Source organism: Lemur catta, chromosome 12, assembly GCF_020740605.2.
Source record: "Lemur catta isolate mLemCat1 chromosome 12, mLemCat1.pri, whole genome shotgun sequence".
Lineage (NCBI taxonomy): Eukaryota > Metazoa > Chordata > Mammalia > Primates > Lemuridae > Lemur > Lemur catta.
In genome coordinates, this window is record NC_059139.1 from 21,434,133 (window position 1) to 21,456,288 (window position 22,156).

General features: G+C 40.6%; 1 protein-coding gene and 1 pseudogene across 1 annotated transcript in view; both read right to left on the reverse strand.

Annotated features, from left to right (window-relative positions):
• Positions 1 to 22,156, reverse strand: part of ADAMTS12 (ADAM metallopeptidase with thrombospondin type 1 motif 12) — a 245,657-nt gene that overhangs the window by 61,894 nt on the left and 161,607 nt on the right. The window contains exons 12-16 of the mRNA XM_045565804.1: positions 21,828 to 21,997; positions 14,765 to 14,898; positions 7,955 to 8,075; positions 2,052 to 2,296; positions 99 to 237 (exon numbers count right to left, since the gene is read on the reverse strand). Of these exons, the coding sequence (XP_045421760.1) occupies positions 99 to 237; positions 2,052 to 2,296; positions 7,955 to 8,075; positions 14,765 to 14,898; positions 21,828 to 21,997 (809 nt within the window). The remainder of the gene's footprint in view (positions 1 to 98; positions 238 to 2,051; positions 2,297 to 7,954; positions 8,076 to 14,764; positions 14,899 to 21,827; positions 21,998 to 22,156) is intronic.
• Positions 4,326 to 4,838, reverse strand: LOC123648372 (annotated as a pseudogene).

The window sequence follows — 22,156 nt, forward strand, 5'->3', positions numbered from 1 at the left end:
GTGGATCCACGGGCACTGAGTACAAACCACTGGCTCAGATCGCCCGTGGCCCGCGTGGAAGCTGCCACGCATTCCTAGTAAGAGCAGCGGTTTCTCACCTGTCCCACAGGTCACACTGCACTCTGTCCAGCGGCCGTACTGCCAGAAGTACATCAGCTGCTCCACATCATTGTCAAGGCCATCTTTCCGGATTGTGTACTCATACTTGATGCCAGGGTTGGTCACCTGGAATAGGAGCTGAAAGGCAAGAGCGAGGTCACGTCAAACTCTGTCATACTTTATACTGTAAACCACAGTCATGTAAAAACATCACACAATGTCTATCATCTAAAAGTAGTTATGGGAGCACGCATTGGAACAAATGCCGTTAAATGGATCTATGCCTACGTCTGCTTCTCCATATGTACCGCTACCTCTATATCTACACCTATATTTACACCTGTATATCTATCTATAGCTCTATATTCTCCATTCTATTATTTCTTGGCTAGATTCCCATGGGAATTCCAGTTCACGGAAACAGGAGGGCTAATCATATGGGGACCACTCTGAGGGTACAGTCAAAAGTGTCCTTTCCAACAATAGACGGGTAGGTCACCTTGCCTGCTTATGTACTTACTAACTTTGTGAATACAGGTAAGTGCTGTCCTTTGCCCATAATACAAAGTGAGGGTAATAATAATACCTACTAATACAATTATTGTGAGAGTGAAGTGAGTAAATACATACAAAGTGATTAGAACAATGCCTGACATGGAGTTAGCACTCAATGAATGCCAATTTTTATTATGTGTGGTGCTGTCTTATGCCTTTCCCTAGCTCTCAGGCTCTTAGTTCCTTTAACAGATAGTATTTCTGGGATAAAAATGGTCATGGGTTTTAGCTAAGGTGGGTCACTCTTGGGATCTTCCCTTCACTTTCCTCTCCTGCAGACAGTCTACTTACTACACATTAAAAATGGATTCATTTCAGGCCGGGCGCGGTAGCTCACGCCTGTAATCTTAGCACTCTGGGAGGCCGAGGCGGGTGGATCGTTCAAGGTCAGGAGTTCGAGACCAGCCTGAGCAAGAGTGAGACCCCGTCTCTACTAAAAAAACAGAAAGAAATTATCTGGCCAACTAAAATATATATAGAAAAAATTAGCCGGGCGTGGTGGCACATGCCTGTAGTCCCAGCTACCTGGGAGGCTGAGGCAGCAGGATCGCTGAAGCCCAGGAGTTTGAGGTTGCTGTGAGCTAGGCTGATGCCACGGCACTCACTCTAGCCAGGGCAACAAAGCGAGACTCTGTCTCAAAAAAAAAAAAAAAAAAGCATTCATCTCAAATTTAGAGGCAGCGGATTGGTTGCTCCCTGGGGCTGGGGGTTCCCAGATGTAAAACCTTGCCCCTGTGGCCAGGTCAGATGTGAGGTCTCCTGACATTCATGGAGCGTAGCTGCCAAGCTTGATCTCCAGCTTCTGTGAGTACTCTGACTTCTGGCTTGGAAATGACCTCCCTTTAACTTTCGAATATGGCTAGATCTGACTCTCTTAGGCCATCTGTCACCCCCAAACTGCCTTGCCTCTACTGGTACAAGCATTCCACTCCTTTCCTACAGTTCTGTGCCTAATGTGAGAGACAAGCCCCTGCTGCCTTTGAAGAGCACATACTGCATTCTCACCCATGCTTCCGCCAAGGAGTTCACAAAGTCAAACCCTTTGCCTGAGGACAGCATATGATAACACGTCAGTTCATCAGTTAACAGTCAGTTACAAGCAGCTGCTGGAAAGCTTAGAAACTGGTTCACACTGACAATATCCTTGAAGAACAATCACCCTCAAATACATCAGCCTGGAAGCTGATGGGTGGTTTTAGAGTCCCTGGCATTTTGTTATGGTGGTTTCAGCAATAAAGGATTAACAGCACAAACTGATCTTTTGCTCCCCTCCCTGTTTCCTTGCTAAAAGAAGTATTAAAGATTCTTACTCAATGTACCCTAGTAAATACCTTGGAAAAGAAGGGAGAAAGATCCTAGCTAGTGCACATGCCAGCAGTTTCTTCCCCTTCGCTTACCTGGATCCACACGGACTCATTGGTAGGGCCTGTGGCCATCAGTTTCTCCAGGTCCCCTTTCCTGTCATACTGAAAGACAGTCCCTGCCAGCTTATAGTTCCCATTCCACTGGATAATGAATCCTCCATTGAGGTAATATTTCTCAGGGTCTTCACTCCTGATGGCCAGGAAGTTTCCAGCTTCCTCAACTTCCATCACCCTTATGTCCCTTGCTCCTTTCGGAATGAGCGCGATGTCAACATAACCTAAGGAGAGAGGACACGGAGATGAAAGAGACACACTAGCTTCTCAGCTGAACACGATCTGTTTCTGGCCCACTGCTCATCCTCTTCCCGGCATCCCCGTCATTTAGTGCCCGTGCTGGGTGGCCCCTGGGACTGGCAGAAACACTCATTATGGGGAATTTAATAGAGCTTGGCCAAGAGCAGAATTCTCAGGAGCTTCATGACTCAGCATGTAAACAGTTTTGTGAGGAGAGGTTAAATCAATGCAAATTGCACTCTGAAGCTTTTACGGTTGATCCAGCATTTGTTTTTCTGTGATTTTACGTTGATGGTTCAAAATCCTAAAGCTCCTAGCTAGCTTCCTCCTAGAACTTCTGCTCCCCCATTTGTTGCTGCTATCAGAACAGTCTTCTTAAACCATTGTGTTGGATACATTACGTACTTTTACTCTTCCCCGTTTCTAGCAGGTTAAAGACAGACTCTTAGAAGTAATTTTATCCTAGCTTCTATTCATTAAGAAAATCCTGGAGGGAAACTTGGGTTGATTGCCACCTGGCTCTCTTGAATACAGCCCGTGATGAGACACTCAGCTCTGAGAACAGCCTTTCATACTGTTGGACAATTCTATTCATTAGAAAGGGTTTTTTTCTTCTCATTATTTCTTTTATGGTTTGTTGAAATATGAATTTATAATTTATTCTCATGTGTTCTAATCCAGCCTTCCTAAAAAGCATATGTAGACATCTCAAAATGACAATCAACTCCAGCCACAGTCTTATCCTTGCTTAATGGCTGTTATGGCAGGAGGCACACTGGTGACAAAAGGAATGAACACTCAGTGGTTGCCAGCGTTCTCCAGGCTCTGTGCTAAGCACTTCATTCCTTCATCTTATTTATGCTTCTTGAGAACCCTCACCTTGTAGAATGGAAAGAGCACGGACTCTGGGGATGTCACTGTGAAAGGAGTCCTGGGGCAGGGGGGTCAGAAGACTAGTGCTCTAGTCTCCGCATTACCACTGATGAGCTCCATGACTTCCATCACCTCATTTAACTTTTTTGAATCTCATCTGCACAATGAAGGCGATAGAGTGATGATGTTTGAGGTCTCTCTTGGCTCTAAGAGTCCATAATTTTGCTCTTCTCTAAGCTAACCATTCTTTGTTCCTTGACCTTTTTCATACAAAACACAGTTTTATGATCCTGATTAATCTGGTCATTTCCCACTGGACTCGGTTTTGTGGCCTGACAAGCAAGACGATTGTCTTTGTCACCTGAAAGTGCCTTGACTGCTCCATCTTCCTCTGACACTACAGTTATGGGGTCCTGGAAGTCAAACCCTGGCCCATCCAGCAGGAATAATTTGCCCAGAAACTGGATATGCAAGTTCAGCCTCATGTTTCAAATCGGCAGCTCCCATCCAGAGAAACCAAAATGTGAATCTTATAGTATTTAATTAAATTCTACGTGGCTTTCACACACTTGCCTAAAACAGCTGATTAAAACCACTGATGTATAATACGTCAGGGAAGATATTTGTCACCTGTATGTGAGGCTAATGCGATTTTTTAAATGCCCTTGGAGTGCTGCAATCTGCAGCCATTTTCTGACTTGGGATGTTGCATGCCTTCTCATGGCAGAACTCTTGCAGGAAAACAAACTGGCATTACATATTGTGTCCACCACCTTGTTCCTTGCTTTAAAAGCATTTAAAAAAGCTAGACAGAGAAAAACAATAAACAAAATTATTCTTCCACTTAAGAGAGAAAAATCCAAAATTAGAAATATTTGTCATGGGCAGATTGAGAGGGGAGGAATAGCACAATAAATTTAAAATAAAAGCTTTCAGTGAATGTAAGTTATGCTTCTGAATAGTTTGTAGATAGAAGAAAGATTGGTAAGAATAGCTCCAAAGCACAGTGACCCTTGAACATCATCGGGGTCAGGGACGCCAATCCCCTGCACAGCTGAAAATCTCAATCCAACTTTTGACTCCCCCCAAACCCTTAATTACTGTCAGAGCACTGTTGACTGGAGTGTGCACGTGAGCTGTCTATTCATTTTCTTCACTGCACAACCTGGCACTGGGATGAGTGACTCTGATGGCCAGCTGGGCCGCTGTTTCCACAGTGCCTCTGCAGCTCTTGGAGGAAACATTGTGAGCAATCTCCATACAGTAAGATTTGTTGCACATCAGCAGTACTTACGGCCCCTTGATGTTGTGGACCAAGAACTTCTAGAAGCCACTGGGCAGCATGTGCTTTGTTTTCTTGTTGCTCCCATAACCAATGTTGGGCATCAAGATCTGGCCTTTGGATCTGCTACAAATCCTGCTGTTAATACTTCTAGGTTTCTGCCGGTTGTATTTAATTTTGACATATCAGTCTAACTGGTGCCAGATGAACTTCTTGGTCCTCTTATGGATGATCTTAGGCTTCACAAGGGGTCTGAATGTGGCCACGATGCCGAGTAAGAGATGGCTCCTACCTCTACAGGCAGAGCCGAGGAAGAGAGGCAAGATCTGCATCTTGAAACCCTTCACCCATCCCCCACCATTTTTTGCCATATCCACAATCTTTTTCATGAATTCCTTGATTATTTCTGTTGTAAATCCTGTGAAGTCATGCACAACATCTAGATACAGTTTTCTCCAGCAGGAATTTATTGTTTCAGACTTGATAGCTTTCATGGCTTTTTATATAACAATGATGACATCTCTGACAATGTAATTCTTTTAGATTTTCATGACAGTCTCTCTATCCGGGTTCTCTTTCACAGTGCTGACAGTCCTTTCCATGGAGTACTGTGCGTAATGAACCTTAAGGGCCCTTATGACCCCATGATCCAGGGGCTGAATTAGAGACATGTTTGGAGGCAAATAGACCACTTTGATGCCTTCAGTGCTGAACCTGTGGGGTTCTAGAAGGCCAGGGGCATTGTCCAATATCAAAAGAATTTTAAAATGCAGTTCCTTATTGGCAAGTACTTCCTGACTGCAGAGACAAAGCATAGATGCAACCAATCCAGATAAAGGCTTTTTGTTGTCCAGGCCTTCTTGTTGTACAACTAAAAGATTGACAGCTGGTGTTTATCTTTACCCTTTAAGGCCCCGGGGGTTGGCAGCTTTACAGATAAGGGCAGTCCTGATCATAAACCTACTGCATTTGCACAAAACAGTAGAGTTAGCCTATTCCTTCCTGTCTTAAATCTTGGTGCTCACTTCTCTTTCTTACTAATAAATGGCCTTTTTGGCATTTTTTTCTCAGAATTGGGTACTTTTGTCTGCATTCAAAACCTGTTCGTTACATGGTAGAAGGAGCAAATGGGGGGCGGGAACCTCAAAAAACAGCAACAACCAAAAAAAAATCTGTTTGGACAGATCTTTCTCCTCACTGATTATCTTACTGGCATCTGGGAACGCATCTGCTGCCTTTTGGTTGGCAGAAGCTGCTTCTCCTGTTATCTTGACACTTTTTAAGCTAAATCTCTTCCTAAAATTATCAAAAGATCCTTTGCTGGCATTAAATTCTCCAGCTTTAGATCCTTCACCTTCCTTTTGCTTTAAGTTGTCATACAATGACTTTGTTTTTCTTGAATCATCCTAGAGTCTATGGATATGCCTTTCTTATAGCAATCCTGCACCCACATAAAACCTGTATTTTCAGTACAAGATAAAAAATGGTATTTTGCAAAAAGTGCAAGGCTTTTGACCCTGCTGGCATAGCTGCAGCTACGGCTTCATGAATTTCCTTCTCCTTTTTGTTTTACAAGAAAAATGCTGGATTCATTTATCTTGTAATAGCAGGCAACCACAGCTGCAGACCTCAATCTAGGGTACATATCAAGCAATTCAACTGTTTCTTGTAATGTCATGACTTTTCTCTCCCTCTTGGTAGCACTTCCAGCATCCCTAGTGGCACTTCCTGTGGATCCCATAGTGTTACTGAAGGTTTATGGTATTGCATTAAACACAATGAAAAATACTTGAGAACTGTGAAAGATCACATTTTACTGCAATATGGAATTTATTGAACCAATGACTAGTTGCATGGAGATGATTAATATCACACAGAATTTTAAGCAGATCCTCACAATACTTGAGCTTACCGCAATAGCAATAGGAGACAAAATTATTACAGTAGTAGAGTATGTACTACAGTCAATTTTCCGCAGTTGTAATTGAATGTTGCATCTCTGGTTTGTTTATATTTCTTTTGACTGCAAATGATGCCATGTATGTTCTGTAAGTGTTTTTGTGCATAAGTTTTGATACATTTTAACTTTTTATAATATCATTTGTGCATATTTTATGGTAGTAGATGACAAAATAGGCTAGTATCTACATATATTAATATTTTATGAATTCCTGACATACTTAACTTTTTCTTGATTTTTTTGATATTTCTAGGCTATACAGTTTGTGAGTTTTTTCAAATTGTCACAATCTCCACAAAATTTTCTAATACATTTATTGAAAAAAATCCTCCTGTAAGTGGACCCAAGAAATTCAAGCCTGTGTTGTTCAATGGTCAACTGTACTAATGATGAATATATTCATTTAGCAAAATTAATTTTCTTGCAGGTAATATAGTCAATGAATGAATGAATGAACCAGACAGTTCTGTACGTAACATGCTATATTCTGGGCCTAAGTTCTACTAATTCCAGATGTACTTATTGCTAATTATTTTCCCCTTCTCTAAGAGAGGAAATGGAAGCTATGATGGGGAGTCTACAAGAAGGTGGGCCTTGAGTTTCCCAAGTGTGGCACTAATTAAAAGGCCAGTTGTTGCCATCTGTCGCATGGCATCAAATCTACTAAACAGAGTTCCTCTCCACAGGAAGCCATGGGTACAGACACTTTCTCCTGGAAACTCTGCCCAACTTCAACATTTAGATATCAACAAACATGATCAGCCCTCAGGCTAGTGGGAGGGAGAAGACAAGAAAACCTCACTCGGGGTCAGAAAGGGATGAGGTTCAGAGGGGTGACTTCCCCAAGGTCAATGGTCATCTAGACCAGGGCCCGGTCTCTTGCCTTCCAGCCTATTGTAAGATAAGTCCTCTTATCTCTTTCTTAAGAGGACTAACAAAATAATAGAAAAATGATTTGGCTAATATTTCATGTCTCCATGGCCAAAGGCAGCAGCAGCAATTCCTTCAGAGAGGAGGAGGAGGAGAACTTGGGCCTGGCCAATGTGGGCATCCCTAACAAAGGCTTTTTCACCTATGCTTTTTTTTTTGTAACTACTACATTAAAAAGAGCCATGAGCCAAAGGAAAGCATGAAAGGAAAATAAGAACACAGACAGAAGCCATGGATTAGTCTGGCTGTGCAAGATTTGCAGGATTTTTGAATTCTTCTCGGTGGCTGACCACGCACTCATTCCCCTTATTTCCTAGTCACGGGGATTATTCTGCCATGAATGCTCATCTGCACCTGTTTCCCACGTGCATTGTTTTCTGGTGTTGCCTGATGGTTGCTTACTTCCCTCAGAAAGGAGACACTGGGTTCTTCCACAGTAAAGGTTATAAACAAAGATAGGAAGGCTGTGGGGATTTGATGCAGAAAAACAAACCTATCTCTCAACAATCACATCCCTCCAGGTAGGAATCAATCAGCCATGTATCTTGTCCCCATTTCTCAGTCCCCTGCCACTTTGATTATTTATTTGTTTATTACCAGATCCTTCTTTCTGTTTAAACATCTTTCTCACGGTCTGGCAGGCAGAGCCGTCTCCAAGGCACACTCCACAGCGGTCCTCCGTGGCATTGGAATTGATCTCATAGTCACAGCCAACCATCTGCGGGGAAGAGAGGTGAACGTGAATGACCACGCAGGAGACGCCACTCCTGCCTTGACCTGTGACATCTCCTTTCCCGCTTTGCTCTTTAGAAGACTGGGTGGGCGGGGAGGTACAAGGGTACAAGAACAAACGCTTGTTCCTGGTGGCAGCCAGAGGAATAAGCAAAGCGCCTGCGAATGGTAAAAGAAATACTGCTAGGGGTCAGGGGAAATGCGGGACAAACAGCGAGGTTTCCGATTTCTCGAGTCAGAGGTAGCATTGAACACAGTTTCAACAGTCTAACTATGACAACGTCTTAGAATCAAAGTTGGTAGAGCAGCAAGTCTCTTTCAGATGCACTCTTAGCCTGGAAAAGGGGAGCCGTGAAACTTGGGGTGCTCTAGAGCATCAGGTACCATAGAATCACGACACTTAGATTGACCTTCTCTGTTGCTTGCTTAGTCACAATTTCCTTTCCTGTTTGGGAAAAAGAATTATGTCCTGGTAGATTTTTTTTTCTTTTTGATTTTCAAATATCATTTTCTTCCTAACTTCAAAGCCACCTCAAATCTACAGAAAGGAAGAAGAGTTTAAGTCTTTAAATACACCCTGAACCAGCTGAACATAGAGCGAATGCCCACTGACAGAAAATAGCTCCATTGCTCAGGTTAACTGTTTCTAATTGCTTTTAGCACAAGACTGTGTTACTTGATCTAGTTGGGGAAAAAAAATAAAGTGCTTAGAGATTTTTTAAAAACCAAAACTTAATTATGCTAACCATAACAGAAAGAAAGGCAATGCCGTGGACATGCGCCTTCAGTGGTTATGAGTAAATGCCACCCTTCACAAGTGATATGTTTACGTCGAGCTAGGGTGTCTTCTAATATGCTCACCTTTATAATCACATTCCCAGCAACCTTCATTCCTTCACTGATTTGGAACAAGCCAGAGAAACTTATTCTAAGACATATTAATTTTAAAGCATTTTCTTTAATCTCTGCCAAGAGGGGAATAGATTTTTTAAAAAAAAAATGTGAAGAATAAAGGAAAGAAATCCAGAAAAACAAACACCTAGAGCCCAAGTCTTTCTTCCTGAGTGGGTGGTCATATTTCTTCGGCAATATTTGCCTGCATAACTGAGGGGCAAGAGTCAGGGAAGGAGACACGCCTATGTCCCCAATATGCTGTCCCACAGCATGTTAAAGGGGTTCTTGCAGAGATCTCACCCAATTTGGTTTTCCTGTCAGCTATGCACAATACAATAAAAACTGCATTCAGTATATAACAGAAGGTCTATGAAGGCATAAACCAGTCATCCTTGTTGGATATAAAACACAAGGGGCTCTCAGGGGAAAAGACAGATTTCACTCTCCTCTTTCCATACACGCGCTCTGGCAACAGGGCCCACATCGAGGTCTTCTACCCTCAGCAGAATCAGAGGTGGCTCTGCTGCTGCTACCCATGTGGAAAATGACTTCAGCATGGCTCTCTTCTGCTGCAAATGTGGGGATGCTAGACAGCCACTCCACTGGGTAGTGTGTTCAGGGAAAAAAAATCACTTTCATTTCCCATAATATCACCAATTCCTGACCCTGAAAGAATTTGTGCTAAAGAGTATGCTACCTGGAGCATGAGTTAGGAAAATCGGGTCCCGCACTTTCACCAGGTAGTCAGCTCTCCATGAGTGAATAAGTAACAGGTATTCTTACCAGTTTTTCATTTTCACATAGGAGTTAACATTGTTTCACTTGGCAAATTGTCAAGTGATTAAGAACTGAAATACCAACTGTTGCCATGACCTAATCCAACTGGAATGTGATAATTTCTTTCTAAAGTCCTTGGCAAAGGTAGAGAAACTGGGAGAATTCCTGGTTCATTATTAGCCAATGAAACTTTAAATGTGAAGACAGTTGTGGCAGAGCTATGCTTAGCCAAGAAGAACAGGTAAATGATGCTGCCATTTAACGAATGGGACAGGAGCAGAAGGCTTTCCTTGCACACAGCTTTTCAAAGTAGGTACTTGTTGTGGATTGAACTAGGTCCCCCCAAAAGATAGGTTGAAGTCCTAACCTCTGGTACCTGTGAATGTGACCTCATTTAGAGATAGGGTCTTTGTAGATGTAGTTAATTTAAGATGATATCATACTTGATTAGGGTGGCCCTAAATCCAAAGACTGGTGTCCTGATAAAGAGAGAGAGATTTGGAGACAGAGACACAGAGGGAAGATGGCCAGGTGAAGATGGAAGCAGAAACTAGAGTGATGCAGCTACGATCCAGGAACGCCAGTGATTGTCTACAGGCACCAGAGGCTAGGAAGAGGCAAGGAAGGACCCTTCTCTAAAGCCTTCAGAGGGAGCATGGCCCTGCTGACAACTTGTTTCAGACTCCTAGCTTTCAGAACTGTGAGATAATACATTTCTTTGGTTTTAAGTCTCCCAGTTTGTGGTAATTTGTTACTACAGACGTAGGGAACTAATACAGTATTATTTTGCCCTTTTGAGATGGGGAGACTAGTTCAGAGAGGCTAGGTGGCTTTCCCAAAGTCATATTCAAAAATCTCATGTTGCCTTCCTGCTTCCTGATAGGGGCAGATAAGAAATAGGACTTGCTTCTATGAAGGGAAGGGACAACAATGAGCTGTGAGTGTCATGTTAAGGGGCTTAGATTTAACGTAGACTGTTATAGACAACCACCTAAGGAATTTGAACAGGGACATAACAATCAAAATTATATTTCAAAAGATATTTAGGCCAAAGTGGAGAATTCCCCATAGGGAAAGCAGGCCTGGAGTCTAGGAGACTGGAAGACTCCAGGCTTCTTGAGGGCGGGTGTTGGGTCTTGTCCACTGCGACATCCTCAGTGCCTGAGCAGGGTATGTCCTCTAGGCACATAGTATATATTTGTTGCACTGGAGATGATCATAGTTGTCTAGGCAAAAAGTAATAGGGTTTAAACCCAGGCACTAGTACTGGTAATGAAGAGAAGTAAATAAAGGATGAATTTAGAAGAAACGTAGGAAGAAAAATCAACAGGACATCGTGGCCATGGAGTGTAACTGATGAGAATTTAGTCTTTAAATAAAGAGACAATTCCAATTAAATAATATATATAAAGGGCATCATAATGACAGAGATGGTGGTGGTGGTGGTTGTGGTGATGGTAATGGTAGGAGTAGTGATGGTGGTGGCAGTCATGATGGTGGTGGTGGTAATGATGGTGGGGATAGTGAAAGTGGAGGGGTGGTAGGAGTGATGGTGGTGGTGGTTGTGGTGGTGATGGTGGGGGAAGTAATGGTGGTGAGAGTGGCTAGCAGGGGTGGTCACGATGGTGGTGGTGGTGATGGTAGTGGTGATGGTGCTAATGGTGGCGGTGGTGGTGATGGTGGTGGTGGTGATGGTGGTGGTGGTGGTGGTGGTAGTGATGGTGTCAGTGGAGGTGGTGATGGGGGTGTTAGCGATGGCAATGATGGTGGTGGTGACAGTGGGGGTAGTGGTGGTGGTGGAGTGGTGATGATGATGGTGGGGGTGGTGATAACGGGGGTGGTTATGGAGGACTGTGATGATGATGGTAGGGGTGGAGGTGGGGCGATGGTGGTATAGTGACCAATTAAATGAGGGAGGAAAGTTAACAAGGAACCAAGAACAACTTACTGGTTTATAGCCTAGGTATCTAAATTGGTGGTATTAGCATCATTCCAAAAAGAAGCACAACAGGAGAACAGATTGGAATAAGAATGGGGTATAATTTTAATTTAGGAATGTTAAGATTGAAGTAACTGTTGGGCCTTTAGGGCCAGGAAATCGTATCTGGCATTCTAGAGAGAGGTAGGCCTCAAAGCAATCAATTTAGGGGTGTTTATCACATCACTGAGATGGCCAAAACGGCCTTGAGAAAAAGCAAAGAAGTTTCAGAATAGTTTCTGGGAGGAATGGGAGAGGGAGCTAACTTGAACAGCAGGAAGATTGCCAGGTAAGTTTAAGAGTCAGCTGCCCTGACTTTATAAGGGCACAGATTCATAAGGTTGAATTTTTATTTTAAAATTCTTTGAAATTTTAAATTTTTATTTTTATTTTTAAGTAGGCTGATCATAAGATCAAAAAAGAGTTATGGTGGGTTGATCCAGAAGCAGGGCCTGGGTAAGAGGTTGGTGAAAGGCTAAGAGGGGGAAGTAGCTAAGATAGACCACGGCATCTGGGCTGCTTGGAAAGGAAATTAAGCCAAGGTTATGCGGACCCAGAGAAAAGCTGACATCAAAGAATTGGTTACCAGGGGAAACAGGAAAGAGCCGGAAGGTTAGTGGCAGCCTAAGACAGTAGATATGGGCGTGAGATTTCAGAGCCAGAAGGGGATGAGGATGGGAGTGGGGTATCTGCTCTTAAATTTAAAAGCTTATTCTATGTTATACTTGTGATTAAAATGGTAGATATCCTGAGAAGTCAAAGTTTAAATCTATATCTTTGATAAACGAGCTTAAGAGAGGTCAGTACTAGTTAAAAAACATTGCCCGGGGCAGGGGGTGGGAGGGACAGACAGTTACCTCCCAGAACAAATTCAGTTCTAATAAGGGCTCGATAATTTCCTTGGCAATATCATCTGTAACTCTAACATACCAAAATGTTGGAAAATAACATAATTTCAAAATAGGCAAAATAGACATGAACATAAGAAAATATATTTTCATATCCACAAAGAAAGCGGATTAGACAAACACTGCATACATTTTTTTCTGAAGGCTTATCTTTTTATGGCAATACATGTTCAGTTTCCTTAGGGAAAAACTGTAGTAAATGAATGAGGAGAATAACAAATAAGACTAAAAAATACACACAGAGACTGAAACTACCTACAGTCTGGATCCTGGAAGATAAATTGTATCTGGGATATTTAGTATATTTGATTTCACACCATTTTTCAGCCTAAAAACTTAACTCAGTGTGGTATAGACAGAAAGTGGGCACTTATAGCTTTTAAAAGGCCTTAACTGGCTCCCAGAATGAGGACAGCCAGCTGAGACAATCTGGCTTATTCTGTCAGGCTCATTTGATTGGCTTCAAGAAGGGCACCGAAGACCCCCTCGTATTTTGTTCTAAGCACCTGTTTTCCATCGCAAGCTAAAGATGCTGTTTCTATACATGCAAGTTATTTAGGTCTAAAAGATAATTTTAGCATCACATTCATTTCTCTGTGACTGAAGTCCTCAACCCTAGCCACATAGGATAATCACCTGGGGAAATTTTAAACTATCAATACCCAGGCCCCAAATCTTAGAGATGCTGAATTCATAGGTCTGAGACACAGCCCAGACAGTTAGTAATTTTTAAAAGCTCTCCAGAGAGATTCTAATATGTAGCCAGGAGTGAGAACCACTGCTTTAGACAGAGGTGGGGCTATTTTTACCTGAATTATCTATTTTTTTCCCTCCATCCTGCTGTGCTCCGGTGCAGATAAATTATCTAAATAATGACCCTCTTCTCTGGGAAACAGATCTATCTAATATAAAATATATTAATTATTTTTGGCTCTTGGTAACCACAATGATAATTAGTTGGTTTAAAAGATAATTTTACCTGAGCTCTTTCAATTTTAGAGTCTGATTCTAGCTTGTCATCAGCTCTCTTGTTCCTGGGAATCATTTTGCCTCCTGGGTTTTGGTTACCATTTAAATAAATCAAAAAGCAACTTCAAGAAAATATATGCACCTTCATAGGGTGCTGAACATTTATGCACAAGAGCTTTTCATGGGGTGGGAGTGGGGTACAATTTGTCCTATTGAAAAAAATTATGATAAATATTTTTGAAAACAAAATTTATTAAGAGTATTGTACACTAGGGCCTCTGTTAAGGGCTTAACCTATATGATCTTATTTAATATTTTTGACCCCAACTAGATAGATACCTTAACATCCCAATTTTATGACAGTAAAGAGAGTCTTAGAAAGATATACAGGATCATACAGCTAATCAATGATGGTGTTCAGTTCATATTCTAGAGCTCTGGCACTAGAATTGTGCTTTACCAACAACAGCTCATTATATATTTCTATAAAGGTTTCTTTTAATTGATGAAAAATACCTTCTCTTTAAAGTGAGATTTATGCTTGGGTGTTGGATCTTGGTCCAGGAACTTGTTCCTCAGTTCCTTGCAAAATAAACTATAATCAATGAGAAAGAATTCTTCAATGGTTGTACATTTAAAAGCATTAACAAATTGGACCTAAATAATTGATATAAAGACGGAGTTAATCAGAAGCCTGATTTATGCCATCTCTCTTTCTGAGAAGATCCTGTTGATAATAAATGGAGGATTAAATGTAAAAATGCTTTGTGAAAAGCACTATACAAACTATTATTAATTTCAGTTTTTTTCAAACTTAATGCCACTGAAATAACCTGGGCTGCCTTATCCTAATAATTCCCCCTTTAATTTGGTTCTTATTCAATGTGACCCTGGTCAGTGCCTAAAATAATGTCATAATGCACATCAACAAATTAAGAAATGAAGATGACAGCAGGAAGAAAAAACTATTCAGTCCCAAACTGACTTCGATGAGCACTAAGAAGTCTCATCTTTTTGTCTCACAGACCATGTATAAACCCAGACAAGACGTAAATGCCAGGAAAGCACAAGCTTAGAATATCTGACTGCCTGGATGAGTAAAAGTCATGATTTTATAAAAGTTGTAGATTAAGGAAACATACCCAATACCTTACACATGCCATTAATACAGACATTTCTGCTGTTGCCGCCTTCAAAGCACGGGGTACCATCTATGACAGCATCCAGCATTTTCTCAGAAAACTGGCCATCTATGGGTCGGCAGTAGAGCTCACAAGGATGTGCTGAAGGAAAAGAGAAAAAGACAGACAAATCCTTGCAAGTCAGTGTTTTAGCTCAGCACCCTCCGTCCAGGATTTCTTTGTGTGCAATGACTCCCAAGTGTCGTCTAATCTGGTGATGCCACCTTTGACCTTTCTGAGACACATGCTGAAACATAGGCTTTTTTATTTCTTCATTTGAAGGGTTTTATAATGAATTAAATTTGTAAGATTGTTTAAAAATGCTGTGCCTTTTGTTATAAATGATGAGACTTCCAATTCAACGTTGAATTCTGCTTGTAAAAATAAAGTGCTGAGCATCTGAGGTCAGCCTAGAAAATAAGTTATCACAACCAGCATCTAGGACTCCAGGCAAGCATGATGCTTGCTCATTGTTTGCAGCAAATAAGCAGACCTCCAGGGGAGAGGTCAGGCCCTCTCACAGGGCCAGCTCATTACTAATGCCTCCACCACCAGCACCACCGGCATAACCCAGCCCCTGATGAATATTCTCCCTTATTCTCCTGCAGCTCAAGAAGGGCTTAGACACGTACTGACAACCACATAGAAACAAAGGACCCGCTTTTTTGCTGAAGCCAACCTGCTCATTACAGTGGTCCATCCCATCATCCTGGGTCCTACATCGAATACATGCTAAGGCTCAGGTTTCTACTCCCTTGTGAATGAAGGTAGGATGATCTACAATACAGAAACTTTTACTTAATAAAATACATACACATACATATGTACACCGAATAACCAGAAAGATAGATAACTTTAAAAAAACAAATTGCCTTAAAATTTTAACAGGTAGTACAGATATATGGTAAGAATAATTCAAATAATAATTTTCTTTTGAATGTTATGTGTTGTTTTTCTTTAAGTGAAAACCTCGAGAATATCTTCTTCGAAAGGGCCCTTTCGGGGTCTCTCCTCAATCTGTTTATTGTAGGCAGGGCTGTTGGCTTCTTGGCAGTGTGACCAGCTGAGGGCCATTGGCACGGCCAACCTCAGTGTGGAGGGGCACCAACTTCATGGCCAGAGCGCACAGTGACAGCTGTTTCTGCTTGAGGATGCAACGATCCATGTGGCAGGAAAATAAAAGTGTCAAACTCACACAAACGTAACTAAGAGCAAAAGTTCCAAACACTGAAACTCTGGACAAACTTGAGACAGAGGTCAAAAACATCTGTTCAGAGCTTAAGGGAGAAAGGTAAAAGCAAATAAAGAATACCAGCTGATTTTATATAAGGTGCAGGGGATAAGTTGTCTGAGACGATGGATAAAGTCAAAATGACTATGATGCCGGGAGCTACTACTGTTCACTGAATCAAGCAAGTTGCAGAAGCAGCAAAGTATGATTCTATTTGTGTGCAGACCAAAACCTGCTGCTACTACGGTTAGCTCTGAGGGGGAATAATAAAAATTTATTTTTATTTCATTGTATTTTGTACACTTGCATTTTTCTAAGACACATATATGCCTTTTAAAAATAGTAAGTCTTGTCCATCAAATAAGAAAACTAGAGAAGTCTCCTTTCTCCGGTGATAATCATGACATATCCCCATGAAGAGAGACCCTTATTTTGAAATTCCCTTCCCTCATGTTCCCACAATACAGAGCTAGTACATGCTTCAGGGTTAGACAGGTTAACTGAAGCACACTGCCCATAGGAAACATAAATGTCTGTTGAATATAAGTGCAGAAATCTATGGAGTCTTAGAAATACCTAGTAAATACCCTTTGTGACAACAATAACAGCACGCAGACCCACTGCCGTGCCCCTGCCAGAGTTCCCACCAACCACTATGACCTATCAGAACGAGCTCTGTGCTTGAAAGCAGCCATCGCACATGGAAGGTTCTGTGCTATTTAAGCAGTTTATAAGGCTGAGCTTGAGTACTGCATCCCTGTCCCGTCCTTCTCTGTCCTGTGTTTTTCCTGGTGCTCTGGAGGGGCTCTGGGTATGTAATTAGGTTGTCCTGTGATACGGGGATCTGCAGGAGGAGGTACGGGTGGCAATGGGTGGTCTTAATTCTCAGCAGTAATCAAGGGTATCAGAGATTCCTTCCCCTAGCCATCAACCTCGCAGAGTCCATCATCTCTGTGCAGTTGAGTACTTTCATTGTCTCACATTCATTCACCTGCCCTGACATATCCTTTTCCCTGGGTCATGTGATTTTTTCCCCCTCTAGCTTTCAGGTCCATTTATAATTCAGCTAAGTGAAAGCTCTAAAACCAATTCGCTAGTGAACTCACCCTCACACTGATTAATCCTCTCAAAGGAAGCTTAGCAAACGGGATGGACTTACTGAATCAAAGGTTGTATTTTCAACTCTACTGAAACAGGATGGCTTACCATAAGGATAATGATCTTAAGAAGTGATGGTTAGAAATGAAAGCTCAAACTTGCTAGAGGGATAAAAATATTTCTTAGGTTAAGGAACAGTTCTGATGCATTCCACATTTTGTGAGTAGATTACAATTTGCGTTTCACCAATTTGAAGAAACCACAGTTTCTAAAATACATTTACAGGCAGGCCTTTATGGGCATGAGACCTGTGCTGTCACCCCGGACCTCGCGCTTGTTGAATGCTCCGTGGCTGCTGTCTCGATATTCTTATCATTTTGTCTTTGAACTTGTGTTCTGTAAGTGAAGTCCCATGGGATGATGGGCCTGCGGTGTGCCCCTTACTGTTCCTTGTCTGATTCCAAGAAATACTAAACCTCAAGCAAAAGGCATAACTTAAAATGTTTTATTGACGTAACAAATTATGTTTAACATATAAAGGAAGCTCAGTTTAAAGACTAGGATCAAATCACCTTGAGGGAAAAAACAGAAATGAAAAGTCTCGACTCTGTATCACAAACAAAATCAGTCAAATAATCACCAAGACTCTGTAACTTTGGCTGGTCTAAAAATGGTATTCTTTTATTTTCCAATATGGTGATATTATCATAATCCCCACAATGTATAAAAACATATATTAGATAAACATAGGAAGACATTAAAATAAATATATTTTATTATATCCACAGAAAGGTAACCTAATTTTAAAAAATGAATTGAACCCATGTCATTAAAGTTTTACATTAGGTTAAGGTCAGTAATAAGTTTTCTATGTACTGTATATTTTTAAGTTCTGTCTTTTGTTTAAGATGTTTAAGAACTGTGGCATTAAATTTAGAATTGCAATTTAAATTGCTTAAGAAATATAGTAATTAATTTGTCACCACTGTTCAAATGTTCAGAAAACACTGATTTTCAAGAGCAAGGTAGATAAATTTAATAAACTGAACCTTAGTCATAATACAAAGGGTTGTTGGGGCTTTTACCAGAGCTCCTTGGACATGAAAAAATCTAAGTCTTTAAAGATGTGAACACTGTCTTAGAGTGAATACAAAGGTCACTGCATTGTTGTTCTGGAAATGGGCTTAACCCAGTCCCTGTTTGTTTTAGTGGCTAAGATTTAGGCTGCAAAGTTAACTGGGCTAACTCTTGGTTCTATCACATAGTCTGAATTTGGGCAAGTTACTTAGGTTCTCTAAACCTATTAGCTCATCCATAAAAACTGGGTCAAAAATAGCTCTCCTTGAAGGATTTTCTTGTGGAGATAAGATTAGGAAAATGCATATAAAGTGCATTTTCAAGCCCACATAAGTCAGTTTAAAATACATCTTAGTCAAACAGATCTGTACTTCAATTCTAGCTCCACTATCTACAATCTGTAACCTTGAATAAGTTACTGTCCTCTCTGAGACTCAGTTTCTTCACCTTAAAGGATGGGGAAGTGGCAAGTGACATCATCTATAGTCAAATGCCTGGTATTGACACTGGCTCAGAAATTGCGGTGAACACATAGCAGTTCATCACATGGTGCCTACATGAATGTGATCAAGTGGAGTTTGGACAAATTTTTTTTGTTAGGAACACTGTGAAGAAAATGTTTATGTTGGATAGTAGGTTGGTCTAGATCAGTAGTTTTCAAACTTTTTAAGCGGAGTATTATTTTTCTTTTTTCAAATGAAAAGTAAATAAAGCAGGTAAATATCAGGATTTTATTAAGCATAAATTTTCTAAGTTCATGCATGTAACAGTTAAAAATAAGTGTGGAATCTATAGAGACTATTAAGATGAATAGGAAATTTTGGAATCAGGCTATGGATGGCAGTTATAGGTGTATTTCATCCGCAACTTTTTTTATGTGAATGTTTTCAGTTGCACAGTACTGAAAAATCCTGATTCCTGCAAACAAGTCGTTGCAAATAGTAACAGTTTAGAATAACTCAATCTACAACCTCAGGATGTTCTCAATTCACTTGAGTTGGCAGTAGAAATTTTATTCTAAGGTCTTCAGAAAACCAAATTGATTTGACTATCTAAGTTAATGCATTGGTGGTCTTTGATATGTTAAAACCTGATATATAATATTTTTTTAGTGTAAGTATTATTCTTTATTGCACTCTTAAAAATAGTTTATAATGGTTACAAAATATACAGTTATAAGAAATAAGACCTGGTGTTTGATAGATCAGTAAAGTGACTACAGTTAACATATATCTAATGTACATTTCAAAATAGCTGGAGAAGAATGTTCCTAGCATAAAGAAAAGATAAATATTTAAGGCAATGGTTTCCCAATTACCCTGATTTGATTATATGAATGTATCAAATTATCACATGTGCCCTGAAAATATGTACATCTAACATATATCGATAAAAATATTTAAAAACAAACTAAATAAAATAGTTTAAAAATTGCTCTTTAAAACTAAAGTTAAAATCAAGCATTTTTACAATCCCTGGGATTCCATGGAACAGAGACTGAAAACTACCAGATTTGGCGGAGTTTACGTGCTCATTCCAAAGATTTGATCTGTGATTCTTCTGTCATTGGTTCCTTAGCAAATCTGCCAAAGGTCATTTACCAGGTGAGTATCATGGTCCATTGAGGAGGCAGAAAACTCTGCTGCGCGTTTATTTTATCTTCTGGTGATTTCTAAAGAAAGCCTGGGAAGGTGTAAGGTGCTTGGTACCTGGCACAGAATAAGTGCTCCATACACTGTGGTTGACATAAGTGACCTACTTGCTACCACCAGGGGTGCCTGTTAACAAAGCAAATAGCAATACTGGAGGATAGAGTTTCATGGAGAGAGAAATCAGTGTGCTGGTCAAGGTAGTAGCTACTCAGTTAGTAGATAAGTCACTGTGCCCAAATAATAGCACAAGAGCCTGTAAGGAAATCACCAGGAGAGAGAACGGATGCTGACAGCCAAGATAGCCAATGACCTCAGCAGGTGGCAAACTTAATCCCAGTTATAGATGCAAACTGATCACTTTGTAAGGAATGAAATTTATGTCTGCTCTTACAACTCTCATTTCTTTAGCACCTATTGCTATGCTATGTGAAAGGTAGACGCAGGATAAATCCTTATAAACAAATAAAATGCAAAGCTGAATCAAGTATCTTTATTCCAAGTCCAGCTACTTGAGCCATCAGAGTTAGGTACATACAAATCTAACCCTACATCTGGGAGGGGGACCCCAAACTAATCATACCACTGGGACGGTTGTGCCGTCTTCGTTCTGAAAGACTGGCTCATTCAGGGTCCACAGGCCACTGACTCAAATAGTTTTATCAAAATAGAGAATGTGCAAAATATAGGTATAGAAAGTACCGACTGGGTGTACCTTTCATCGCTAGTTATTTTTGGAGTCCACCTGAGTATATTTGTGAGTTTTCCTGTAGTCAGCTGCCTGACACAGGAAGCTAAATTGCACCAATAACTAAATGACTCACTTTCCTACAGCATGAATGACACCAAACAATTGGGGGCAAGGAGCAGTTGTTGTCCTTGACAACCTATAACCATCAGGATATTCTAGAGACGCAAAGTGGGCAAAACACTGCAGAGTCATCTTTCAAAAGCTATTGCTTATACCATTGTTCCAACAGCCCAAATTACATGATTGTCGAATCTATGATTCTTCTCATGTTCTATCACACTGGAATTTCAGGAACTTAAAAATCATGAAAAATTTGATTAGCTGTTTTTTTATTACCTTGACTCAAATTTCCTTAGTTCAAGAAAATCTTTTCTGTTTCACTTCCCACTCAAATAAAACAAACAGCACAAATAAGATGAGTTTTTATGTTGATCTATTGCTAATGGTTAATTATTCTTCATTTTCAGGAGAGAATGTGTACACAGTCCTGACTCAGACAAAGTTTTGCCAAGGCCACTGCTCCATTCTCCACCTCCATTATGTCCCCATCCCTAATGTGCATTCTTTAGGTGTTTGATTTTACTTTTTACCCTTCTCATACTCCTGTGTATATGAAATGTTGATTTCTGGCCCAGAGCTGGTGCTGGTTCATTTCTGACGAAGGCATTCCCATTATCTTGCTTTTCCTCATGCTGTTCTCCTCCTACTTGGAAAGATTCTATTTTGAATGGTTTCCTTTTTCCTTCTTTTAGTAAAAAGACTACTCATGCTGCTCACTAAAGATTACTCATGCTTAAGAATCATCAGCTGCTTCCTTGGAAGCCTTTTTTGCAATTACTCCAAATCCACAATGACCTTCTCTTCTGAATTTCTGCCGAAATCACAGTCAGTTCCACATGCCCATCAACAAGCAATTAATTACTGAATTCCTACATGCCCCATTTATCACCAAATTGCACCTCAGCTGGTTTGAATTGAGTCAACCACGTTTCATAACATTCTTTTTTATCTCCCACAAAGCACAAACAGAGTTGGACATATTCAGCTTTCAATACTTATTAATCAATTTAACCAGGTTAATGTTTCCATATTCTGAAATATAAAACTCCTGATGGAATAATTCTCTTCCTTAAACTTTGCATGGATCACAGAAACCCTGACATACAAATGCTTCCTAAAAACAAATGGGGACCTAGATCTGAGATACACTGTTACAGTTCCTTACCTTGATTAAAAACAGGAAACCAGTGGTAAAATTCATTCTTGTAGGGAACAGTGTCAAATTCACTGCATTGCATCTGCCGGAATGTTGGTGTGTCTGAGCGACAGGGGTGGACGTTGCACAAGCGATAGCGTTTTCTTTCTCCAGTGCAATATTTCCCTCCAAACTTTGGTCTACAAATGAAATAGACACGTTTTTCTTTTAGTTTCCTTAAAGGCCATTTTCCTTTAAAACTCCTCTGGCATCTGGCCATGCCTGTTCCTTGCCAAACCATGTCTCTCTCTGCTCTTAAAACGCACTTTTTATATAAATGCTTCCAATTTTACACATTT